The sequence below is a fragment of the Anser brachyrhynchus genome, assembly GCF_964034855.1.
Source record: "Anser brachyrhynchus genome assembly, chromosome: 2".
In the NCBI taxonomy this organism is placed as follows: Eukaryota; Metazoa; Chordata; class Aves; order Anseriformes; family Anatidae; genus Anser; species Anser brachyrhynchus.
Window position 1 is genome coordinate 51217279 of NC_137695.1, and position 12519 is coordinate 51229797.

The 12519-nt window shown below is 40.2% G+C and overlaps 1 protein-coding gene across 2 annotated transcripts in view; it reads left to right on the top strand.

Moving 5' to 3' along the window:
* The window catches only part of DTNBP1 (dystrobrevin binding protein 1), a 73292-nt gene that overhangs the window by 56935 nt on the left and 3838 nt on the right, over positions 1-12519 (top strand). For both annotated transcript variants that reach the window (XM_080581038.1, XM_080581039.1), the window contains 2 exons: positions 8338-8493; positions 10427-10570. In XM_080581038.1, the coding sequence (XP_080437164.1) occupies positions 8338-8493; positions 10427-10570 (300 nt within the window). The remainder of the gene's footprint in view (positions 1-8337; positions 8494-10426; positions 10571-12519) is intronic.

The window sequence follows — 12519 nt, forward strand, 5'->3', positions numbered from 1 at the left end:
ATCCCACAGAAATCATGTTGCTAAATACTGGCTTCTAGAAAGACAGATGTTGTCACTTAGTGTGCTTGGGACCATAAATGAAGTTGGGCTACGAAACTGAAAAATGCTGGATTGTAGATTTGTTAGCCAAAAGAAAGTCAAGCGTGAGCCTGGAGGAGAGAATTTGCCCTACCTAAAGCTTTTGCTGTAACTTTCCCACCCTTTGTGAGACTTGTGCTTGAACATCCAAAGGCAGAAAAATACGAAAGAAAGCATGGATATCCAAAAAAGCAATGTGCTGTAGCACCGTATGTCCATGATGACTTTGCCTGTAGTTAAAACCAATTTTAAAAATTCTGAAATTATTAGTGACTATGACATTTTCAGATATGAAAATTGGTCTGCTCTTAAGTTAGTTACTTCTCTTAATTGAGAAGTAGGCAAATACACTCAGGTTTCAGGATATCGTTATGAAAAGTAAAATGTCCAAAAGGATTCTTACAGTTTCTGAATGACGGTAGATCAGGTTCTAAGGCAATAGTCTGTTATGCTGCTGTACACCACTTTACAGAGGAGTCCTCAACCTGGTGTAATTATTAACCTGCAGAAAATAGAGAAAGGTGAAAGCAATTCAAAGGATATGATGTGCCGTATGCGTGCTATTTCCTTGTAGGATGTTTTGTTTGTTTTATTGCAAAAAGTAGAGTTGGGCAAGGCAGGATTTATGCTTTGATATATAAGGCAGGCATCTTTAACTGTTGATGCTGTAGACTTGACTGAATCCCTGAGTTGACTGTGTGGGTCGTATTAACTGGTTAAAAAAAAAAAAAAACAACCCCAAACCTTTGTTAACTGGGTGCAGTCTCTCCCTAGCTCAGGTGTATCCTTATCTGCAGTAAGCAAGCCCCGGGTCTGCATCAGAAAGGTCACCTCATGCTTTCAAGGCTTTACAAAGTAGGAGAGAGCTAGGAAAAATGTGAAAGTAAAATAAATGTAAATGTGATAACCTTTTGCTTAGCTGACCTGCACAATCCTAATACTGTCAAGCTCTAATATTCTTTTCACACCATGTGAAGCATATGGTTATAAAGTTTGTGTGATTTTTTTTCTTTTTAAAATTTTTTTAATCCTAGATGTAGTTACATTTTTAGAACCCGATTTGTGCTGTTTGGTAGGGCGTATTTTTAGTATCTCTTAATTATAATGATTTCCCAGTAGCCAGATAAGGTTTGAAGTTACATCGAAACCTTTTCCCAAGTTGTGTTTCCTGTTGTGTTGGTCGGAAGCTGCTTTTTCCTCCAGGTGCTGTTTTAATAACTGGAATCTTGACATATGCATGCAGTTATTTTCAGTAGTTTGTTCTGATATTTATTGAGGCTTACTCTGTATTTTTGAAGGATCTCAAGTAAGCAATTTGTTTATTTAGAAGGAGCTTTCAAGGTAAGCCAACTTACTGAAACTGCTTAATGGGTAACTTAAATAATAATTCTTCTGCACTGGTGAAACCTCTGCTTCTCCTCTCGACTGGTTTATTTCTGGGCTAAGTAGCATTTCTGTATTCTGATGCAATCTATAAAAACACTAGTTAAAAATTTTCAAGGAATGCAATCATTTTTAATGGCTCGTCTTTTAACAAAATTTCTTTTAGTAATCTTGATTTTAGTAGAATATTTCTTCATGAAAGAAGAAAGATTTCAAGAGAATAAATCTCGTTTGGAACTATGTGTATTTTTCCAGTAGAGATGACATTTTGGAGACTTGACTGAAGCAAAATCCTGTGTCACTGCACTCTAGCAAAAACCTGACTTCAGTAGCAAGTCAGTCAGGACTTAATTTTTGGTTTGCAGTTATTTGAATGTGCACTTGAAAGAGAAATTTTTTACTTTGCAAATAAACTGTTGAATCAGAGTTTTAAAACAATTACATCTTTTAGTCTTCTCTTATTTTGTTTTCTTTCATACTTGGATCAGAAAGACTTTTTGTACCTATATCATTTTTTTTTTCAGTTTCCCCACTGCTTCTCAGCAAAGTATAGAGTGAACTTCCTTCCTCATATTAGCAAAGTGTTTTCTAAATTCCACCACGAATAACTTGAACATTTTTGAGAAAACCTGTATTATTTGAGGCACTCTCCAGCATCTTGTCTTGTTTTTATACTGTACTTAAGAGGTTAAATAATGAGGCAGATGTAAGCCTATATTACCCAGTTGTAGTGTACTTGAAAAGTTATTTGTCTGTCATCTGTTGTCTGTTTTTATGTTTTCATCATTCCGATGTTTGAAGGTTTTCAGCTGTTCCGTGAACAGCCAACTTCCTAATGGTGGGAGTATACAAGTCTTGACAGTCTCACACAGTATTCTTGTAGGCAAATTGTGAAGCTACAGACTGGATGGATGGGCAGTAAGAGGGGTAAATAATTGTTTGGCTGGCTGGCTAAGGGGGTGGCAGTTAATGGACCATACTCCACCGGGATGCTGGTAATGACCAGAGCACCGTTCTTTCCTGGAGGAGGTGATGGAGGGCACCCAGAGGGCCTGAGGGAGGCTGGAGGATCAGGCTGACAGGAGCCTCCAGATATTCAAGAGGTACAAAAGCAAAGCCCTGCAGCTGGGCAGGAGAAGCACCGGCAGTGAGAGAAGCTGGGGATTGACAGGGTGGGGAGCAGCTCTGCAGAAAGGCCCTGGGGTGCACTGGGCAGCCCGCTGGGCATCAGCCAGCAGCACGCCTGCCATCAGGGGAGGCCACAGCATCCTGGGCTGTAGGAGCAGGAGCACGGCCAGGAGAGCAAGGTAAGGGATTATCCTCCCCTGCTCAACACTCTCTGACTATGTCCAGATGCTGTGTCCAGTTTTGCCCACACGTCCCTACCCAGTACTGGAGAAACATCAAAAACCTGGAGTGAGTTCAGTGAAGAGCTACTTGAAACTTTGATATGTTTACTGACAGCAAAACTCCCTAAGAAAAGTGCTTGCATACATTTTATGTATGTATTTATTATGTATTTATTTTATATTATCATGTATTTATTTTAAGGTTGAATGAGCTAACAAAAAGCAGATGAACTGCAGAGGTGGAAAAAAGGGCGCTTAGTTTAAGTTCCAGTTTTTGTATTATTCTGTATCTTTCCCTCTTTAGAACAGATCCATGTATCGATTCCAATTCACATGAGAACTATAATGTAGTATGTTAATTGAGGGGAAGTAAACTGATTGGATAACAGTATAAAAGTACCAAAAGCCATCTGTTTGGACAGCTTGACATCTTTCACTTCCACCTCAGGTCTAGGGGATGTGTTAGCAATCTCAAAACAGTGTTTCCAGTTGCTGCTTTTTTGTAGTCATTCTTCTAATTTGGTTTATTTGTAGCCATACTTATTCAGGAAACATGTTTTATATAACTGGAAAATCAGAGAATGGTTTGGGCTGGAAGGGATCAGCCAGTTCCAACCCCCCTGCCATGGGCAGGGACACCTCCCACCAGACCAAGGCCCCATCCAGCCTGGCCTTGAGCACCTCCAGGGAGGGGTCATCCACAGCTTCTCTGGGCAACCTGTGCCAGTGCCTCACCCCCTCTGAGTAAAGAATTTCTTCCTTATATCTAATCTAAATCTACCTTCTTTCAGTTTAAAGCCATTACCCCTTGTCCTATCACTGCACTCCCTGACAAAGAGTCCCTCCCCAGCTTTCCTATAGGCCCCCTTTAGGTACTGGAAGGCCGCTGTAAGGTCTGCCTGGAGCCTTCTCTTCACCAGGTTGAACAACACCAGCTCTGCACCTTTAGGTTCCTTAGATGGTCTTGAACCTGATCTCCTCCTACACTGGACAGTTCTTCATTCTCCCAGTCCCTGCCCCTGCCTTCTGCGAGTTGGGTGGTGTGGCTAGAGGGCTTGCCAGTGAAGACTGCGGCAAAAAAAGTCACTGAGTACCTCAGCCTTCTCCATATCTCAGGTAGCCAGGTCTCCTGTTTCCTTCCGGACAGGGTGCACAATTTCCCTGGTCTTCCTTTTATCACTGACGTACCTATAGAAGCCTTTCTTCTTGCCCTTGACATCCCTGGCGAAGTTTAATTCTAAAAGGGCTTTTTGGCTTTCCTAACCTGATCCCTGGCTGCTCTGACGATTTCTCTCTATTCCTCCCAGGCCACCTGCCCTTGCTTCCACCCTCTGTAGGCCTCCTTTTTCTGCCTGAGTTTGGCCAGCAGCTCCTTGTTCATCCATGCAGGGTGTTTTTGCCTGACTTCCTCTTTGTTGCATTGGATGCATTGCTCCTGAGTTTGGAGGAGGTGATCCTTGAATATTAACCAGCTTTCTTGGGCCCCTCTTCCCTCCAGGGCTTTGTCCCCTGGCACCAAGGAGATCCCTGAAGAGGCTGAAGTCTGTTCTTCCGAAGTCCAGGGTAGCAAGCTTGCTGTCTTCCCTCCTCTCTCCCCTCAGGATCCTAAACTCCAACATCTCATGTTCAGTGCATGATGTCTTAGATTAAAGAATAAAACAGTCCTTTATCTGGTTGCTTGAGAAAAGCCTTAGCTACGGCAGCAGCAGTTCTAATGTGTAGCATGTGTCAGTCAGGCACGTGAAGGGTGTCAGAAAACAGTGCCCGTTTCACCTGGGGCACGTGGTTATAGGCAATTGGGACTCGCTCCTCTGGAGTTTGGATTCTTCTAGTCTCTAGGTCAAACTTAAAGATACAATCTTAAGATACAGTTGTTTTTTGTTGTCTTTTTTTCCCCAGAAATAGTCTTTTTTGTAAATAAAATATTTTATGAAGTCATTAAGAAATAATCTATTTTAAGGTCACAGCTTTAATAAATTAACCTTGTAATAGGAGTACAGTGTCTGGCTAGCCTACCTCCTGAATGAAGAGGATGTCAGAAAGGTAAATTAAGATGTGAAAACATCAATGTTGTCTTGACTTGTAAGTGTTTGGCCTATTTGCACAGCTATATGGTGAGGTTTTTGTAGAGAAAGGGCTGCTGGGAGGGGAATGGGATGACACCTACAGGGAGAATCAGTTACACTCCCAGCACTGGTTTTTTCCTTTGGCCTTTAAGAGCAGAGAGCAGTCCTTTTAATGACTGGAATTAGCTGGCACGGCTTTCCTGGGCCCATTAACCAGCAGAGGCGGCAGGATCTACAGGGGCGAGAGCAGCGGTGACTGTGGCTTTTTCTCCTGCTGAGGTGTTGGGGGGAAAATAGAGTGTTCCCCAAATCTGCCAGGTAAATCTTCCCCTCACTAGAGGAAGTGAGGGTGCTGTGGCACCTCAGTGAGGCTGCGTGCGCTTCTTTGGGCTGGGGGCTGCCTCAGTGGCAGACCCAGCTGCCTGCTTTTGGGTACACGTTGGAGAAAGAGGTTTTGTAGCAAGTGGAAGTCGGGTGGAAGAGCACCGTCTGTGCGTGGCCTCAGGAGGAGCCTCGTGCTGTGGCTGCAAGGGAGGTGAGCTGTGGGTTCGCCACTGCAATGGTACCGGTGGGCTGGTCCTGGGGACAGGGCAAAGACTACATCAGTACCTCAGTTTCCAGTTTTTAAGAACTATTTTGCCTCTTTTTAGTTCCACTCTCCCAGAGGTCATAGCTGGCGCAGAACTGAAGTTGCCTTGTACATGGGTTATCATGGCAACTCCTGTAAGTCAGCATCGAGTTGCAAGTGAGCATTTTTTCTGTAGTCTGCCTTTTTTTTCCTGTGCACACAGCAGCGTGTTTCAGAAATGATGCAGCTACTAACTCAAAGGTACAACTATACGGTGAAAGGAAAAATGTGATAATATTTTAAGCGTGTCAGGTCTCAGCAATGTCTGTAAGAATTCACATGTGGACAGGAGCAGCATGAGGGTGTATGGATGATGGATGATATTGTCTTCCTCAGAGCTCTGGCACTTAATAGACTTGCTGGGTCTATTCAGTATTTTATAAACGCATAAAAATTACTCTTGGATTATGGGAAACGTAGTTCTGAATAGCTTTGTGGGGGAAAAAAAAAATATATATATGCACCTGTTTTCTGTTGCTGCAGCCATCCTTAACATTTCTGACAACAAATAGAAACCCCAGGTGTGGCAGTTTGTTTTTGCCTAGCCAAGCAGCAGCTTTTATTCTACCTGGCAGAGTGTGAAATTGTGCAGCGAGGTTCCCGATGTTAACCCTCTACGGCTGACTTTGGAGAGCAGGCCTAGGGGAGCTCTTCAGCTAGCGTATGTTGAGGTTTTTTGGAGCATGCCAGTACAGCAGGCAACTAACTGTTAGCATTTAGCTGTGGCCAGTGATAGTTGCAATAGTTAACAGAACATCTGAGGCAAAAGAAAAAAAGCAAAAAACAAACAAGATAATTCAGAGCTAGGAAAGTTATATCAGTCGCATATGTTTCTTGGAGACTGTCTCTACTTTGGGGTTTAAAATATCCTGAACTACCAATATAGAGTGCAAAACTGTCAGAATATATTAGAAGATAGGAAATTTCTGTTGTCAGTGAGAGCTGCTGGCTTTTATTATTACAATTGAGTAGCATTTCTGCCCCATCCAGAATGCTGTAAATAATTGCTTATCATTCAGGACTGTAGTAAAGGGCTTGCTCCAGGGAATACAGAGTCCTTGTACACAGCTGTGTAATTGATAATAAAGATGTGTTGACTTAAAAGAAAGTGCTTTCGTTATAACGCACTGATCTTTTACTTCTGAAATTTGCTTTAAGAAAAAGATTTCAGCTTATTTATTGACGGCTTAATGGATGTTTGGTTTGTCAGTCCAGTTTTATAGCTCCTCTTGGCAACGATCATAGCTTGGTTGCTTCTCTGTGTGGACTGTGACCTTGATGCAGGCTACAGAATGAATTACTGCTCTCTTAATATTTTTGCCTGGTTTAATAAAACATAGTTTCAATTTTGATAGTACTCTCCATTATGGTAAATGCTTTTAATTAATTCCTTATTTTAAAATATCATTAATACAGCATTTTCCCTGGAAGATTGACATGATGCTTATCCTAGAAAATGTTATGCTCTTTCAGCATTTATCCGTATGGATGCCATATTCTAGCTGTGTCTGTCTGATGTGTGAAAGCTTGGAATTTTTTACCCAGCAGTATTTGTTGGAGCGTTCCCTAATGGGTAGAACAGCCCAGAGCAGCAGCTCTTCTTGCCACCCCCACCCTTTCTATCAGCCACTCTGCTAGCAGTTTCTTTTTTTTATTGTAAGTAGAGAGCTCGTGAGACCAGTTTAGACAAATGGACAGAGAACTTTGAGAGGAACACTTCCCGTTTGTATATTTCTCCCAAAAGCATTTTTGCTAAAGCATATTCTGGTAGTAGTCTGGCTACAGTTAGTACTTCAACAGCTAAGATCTTATCCTAGAAGATGTTATTCTTCACTGAACATGACAATTCATTTCTTTGTACATCGTCTGCCCAGTGACTCCCATAGAGCCAAACGGCTGGAAGAAGATCTTCTATTGATACACACCTGAATACTTGTTTCCCTGTAGAAATAAGGAACTACTAGAGACTCAGCATTAGATATGTAGAAGCAAATTTGGCTGTCACTTGTCTGAACAAGTTATGCAAGCTGGCCTTTTCTGTTTGGTACTGTCTTAGTATTTCATGGCAGTTAGCTCTGCTTGTTTGGTGTCAGTATCATCATCATCTGGCCCGTCCTTCACTGCTGTGTACAAAAAAGACCCTATATATTGCTATTGATGACTGCGTGCTGTTGTCGTTGAAAACAGCACTGTTTACCTACCTCATGTCGAGTCAGGCTGCCTCTGCAGCTTCTCTGGATATGCACCTGCACTACATCCAAGATATTCTTCAAGATATTTTCCCAGTCTATCTGGAGGCTGACAAAACCGGAACATCTCACACAGATATGTGCATACACACACGTATATATGTGAATCTCTACATTCGCATCTATATGCATACATACATATACACATATATATCTTTCCCCTTGTATTAGTAATGGATTGTGATGAAAATGTGCTGAAACAATCAAATTATTAATTTTTTATGTGTTAGGTATGTACAATAGCAGCAGCAGCATCATTAACTGATTCTGAAATCCTGGTCATTGATTGATAGTGCTTTCAGGAGTTATAGTTTATGCAGTTCAAGAAATCTGCATCTTGCTTCAGGATAAATAGTCATATCACTTTAATGTTAAGATTATGCTGCCTGATATAGTATTCTTAGCCTGTCAGTTTTAAAATATAGCTGCAAAGCACAGAAGTCTCCTTTTTATAACAGCCTGTGTTAACAGTCTGTAACAACAGTCTGTCACTATTGAACTTAGCTGTAGCTTTCAAATTTTGAGAGGCAGGGGGATACACATGATTTATTTATTTTGTTTGTTTTTTTTTGTTTTATGCTCAGCTGAGCTGGATGCTGAACATGCACAGAAGGTTCTGGATATGGAGCACACCCAGCAGATGAAGCTAAAGGAACGTCAGAAATTCTTTGAAGAAGCCTTTCAACAGGACATGGAACAATACCTCTCTACAGGATACTTGCAGATAGCAGAGAGGCGAGGCAAGTTTTAAAATACTTTATGTATCATCCACAAACTCACAACTTAGAGAATGTTGTTTAGGGGTCACAGCCAGCAATGGGTTTAATTGCTTATAGCTGAAGCATTGCAATGTCTACATTCTTCCTTGGTGGAACTGAAAATTTAGATAAGCTCTTAAAGCAACCTTTGGGTCCCAGGGGAATTAGACACGTTAGAAAATCAATCAGACTCTCTGCTTGTTGTCTGAGGAAATGCAAAGCTCTGAGGTACATCTGGAACAGCACTCTTTGCAGCTCATGAGAGCATCCATATCTTTGAAAACGTGGATAGAGGTGATCACTTCTGTGCACTCAAGTTCCAAAGCCTGGGATCATCACCTGGCAGAACATGCCTCTGAAATTTTTTAAAGGTGTAGACAAATGTCAGTGTTGTCTTTCAAAACAGTTTCCAGATGGTAGCTTCTTACGTTGTCTGTGTAATATACAGAGTATGTGATTTGGACATGAGAAATACAGATTAAGCTCTCTCCTTATTATGAGTCAAGTCTGGCATCTCCCTGCTAGTTAAAGCACAAGAATGCCATAGACTGCAGACACTTCTGTGGGGGAGGTATCCATCTGTTGGCCCAAAAGGTTTGTAGGACCAGAAAGAAAGCAGGAGATAATGTCATTCGTGTAGCAGGAAAAATGTAGAGATTTTGTCCCTGCTCTGAGACCAGGTCTGCTGTCATTTGCAATGCTGGAACTGGGAATACAATCCAAGATTTTGATTTCTCTGCACAAGTGCTATAAATACTAATCTGCAGAATGCTCCATATTGGTTGCTTGGACAGTCTTCTGAGAAGTGGGATATGTAAGTTTTAAATTCCTTTGGTCTAGGAATGAATTGAGTTTGCATCTCCTAGTTTCTGATGAGTGTGTGTGTGCGTGTGTGTATATATAACCCACTCACGCTAAAAATCAGCATTGTCACTGCTGCTAGTGGATGCATTGCTCTGTTTGAGAGAGATGGATACATACCTTTCTGAATTTCAGCTTTGTAGTATAATGCAGAACCCATACATATAAAATAAATTGTTTATATGAAAAATTTGATCCCACAGTACATGTAAAACTGTGGTATGTATGGAAGAAAAAAAACATCAAGTGACACAATTTTATGTCGGTTCAATATGAAGGCTTTTAATAGTGTAATTGTTAAACTTGTATAAACCATTAAACTGTTAATTATATTTGATATTACACATGGAGCAATTGGACTTAAATCTTGAGAACCCCCGAACATGCTTGTTCTGTGTTTGTGTGCTTTATTATTCAAGGAACAAGATGCTCACCCAGGTATTTAATTCCCTTGTGATTTGTTAGTTTTATACTGACAACAATAAATAGTTTGCTTGAATAATTAATGCTGTGAAGTCCCCATGCTGGGAGAAGACATCGGGCATCAGCCTAGGCTTTGTATACTGCTGTCACTTGTTGTACTGATTGATTGAATGAGGAAGAATGACTGCTCGCTATTAATTCTTATTTCTAGTTTCCATACCCCTTGTTTATTGACACTTAGTGATTGTGTGTTTAAATATGTGTTGTTTTTTTTTTTTTTTTCTCTGAAAAGACTTTTAGTTGAGGGGAGTGATGCAAAATGGAAAAATTCAGTGTTTGTCCCTGAGCCTCACCTTATCCTATTTCTGCTGCTATTGCTATAAACATTGTTGCTAAAAATGTTTATTTTTTCAAAAGCTTTAATGGACGTTAGTTTCACAACAAAGATGGCACAGAGAGTTTTTGGATTTGGGCTGAGATTGCTGCTGAGCAATCTGATGTGTGTGTGCTCCTTCCATATCTGGTTTAATTATTACTAATGCATACAACTATAGCAGCTATTAAAGCCTTTATAGGTAATAACGTTGTGTAGCTGATTGTCAGTCTGCTCATTGCACTATTTTTACTACAGAACCAATTGGCAGTATGTCTTCCATGGAAGTGAATGTGGACATGCTGGAACAGATGGACCTAATGGACATGTCTGACCAAGAAGCACTTGATGTCTTTTTAAACTCAGGAGGCGAGGACAATAATATGCTTTCTCCCATGCTGGGTATGATACTAGTAATGACAGTGTGCTTAGAAACAGAGTGATAAATCACCAGAATTGCTCTAATATGAAATGAAGTTACCTCATAAACCATTACGTAGATTTAATATTTTTCACTAGTGGTTTTCAGAATGTTCATCTTAAGTTGCGATACGAGAGAGCTTGCTTCTGGACTCTGTCTGGTTACTAAAACTTCATCTCATATATGGATAGGTTATGTGTTACATAAAGTTTTCTGGTGCATTTTTCTTGATATAAGTTGATAGAGGTCATTCTAACAAACCAAACATCAACAGAACATTTGCGGTAGTTAGGTTTTTATTTTCAAGACTGCTTTCTGAAAAATAGATTCAGAATTTGGTATTTTCAAGTATATTTGGACCAGTTGTCTAATGCAAGATCTTCAGTGAGATATATTCAGAAACCTGATAGAACGCAGCAGTGCATATGTATAAAACAGTTCTGGAAGCTTCTAAAGAGTGATTCTGATACTGCAGCTCTTTCAAGTAGCCTTCTTACTGCTATTGATATTAGTTACATTGGATTAAAGAGTAATCCAAAATTTGTTTTATGTGTTCTGATGAACAAAACCAGATGTAGGTTTTGGTAAGTTGCAGCATGATGGAGGAGTCTGCTTACAGCAAGGCATTAGTAATTCTGGATGCTTTATCCACTAGGGAAACGTGTTTTCCCAATTAAAAACTTATTTTAGTACTAAAATAAAAGAGCCAAAATGAGTTTTCCTGGGGAAGATGAAGAAGCTCCTTTAAATGTACTTAGATTTCTTTTGAAAATACAAGTTGAAATATTTCTATAAAAGTACTTACAGTGAAGGAACAGTGCACTCTAAATCCTACCCTATATTTTGGGATAAGTAAAAGAAAACTGTTAAGAATATCCTGTGGTAATTTTCTTCCTCCTTATTATTACCTGCTGTGAACGTGAAAAGCTTATGGAAAGTGGTCGAGGCATGTGATAACTAAAGGTTTTTGTTTTACTGCAAAAACTAAATTCAGATGGCTGGTTTTCGATGAACATCCAGTTCGTGTTATTAGTAAAGTTAATCATTGTTTGAGCATGCAAGTAATTACAGAAACCAGGAATGTTTTCCCTAGGCTGGTTTTGGCAGATGTTGGATCAAGAGGCCTCACGTCTTAACAACAAACAGTGTAACTGGATTAGCAGAATCTACTAAATGTGGTTGGTTTTTGCCTAAATAGATTTAAAATTTATTAGCCTTTGAAATAACTGTATTCATTTTGTAATGTAATGCAAGTATTGCAGTGTATATATATTTATTATATACACACACATACACACTGTAATATAATGCACTAGTGCTATAATGTTCTAGCACTTTATATTAAACACAGAGGTGGGATGGGCTTGCAGCAAGACTTGCACAGTTGTTACTACTCAGTGGAATCTTACTTTCATGGCTCCAGACAATTCATTTCACTCTAAATTAGAAGGGATGTTTTACTTGCTCTGAGGACCTTGTGTCCTAGTATCAAGTGAGATGCACAGCAGTCTTCATTCTCAGAAAAATTAGATAACTCTTTGCTTTGTTGTTGATTGTGCTGGCAGTGGAGAGGTGGGTTGGTCAGGGAAAGATTTCACTATTTTACTGAGCACCACAAAAAGCAGGTAAGTTATGTAACTGGTAAAAATGAAAATAAGCTCGAGATATTAAAATGTTTTCAAATTTGTCTAGCTATAAACGGTGCCAGTTTATGGGCATTGGTTTTGCTACATTTCATTTTAGCTAGTAAGCTGTACTGAAAAATTGACTCATCTCTGCCACTCCAGAACACTCCTGGGTGCGTTGTGTCGGTTAATCTAATGCATGCAGGTGTGCACAACATAAAGACAGGTGTCTTTGGAAACATCTGTCTAGTGTCACTTGAGCTCAGTATCGATTTGTGTTACCTGAGATGTGCCAGGCATCCTGG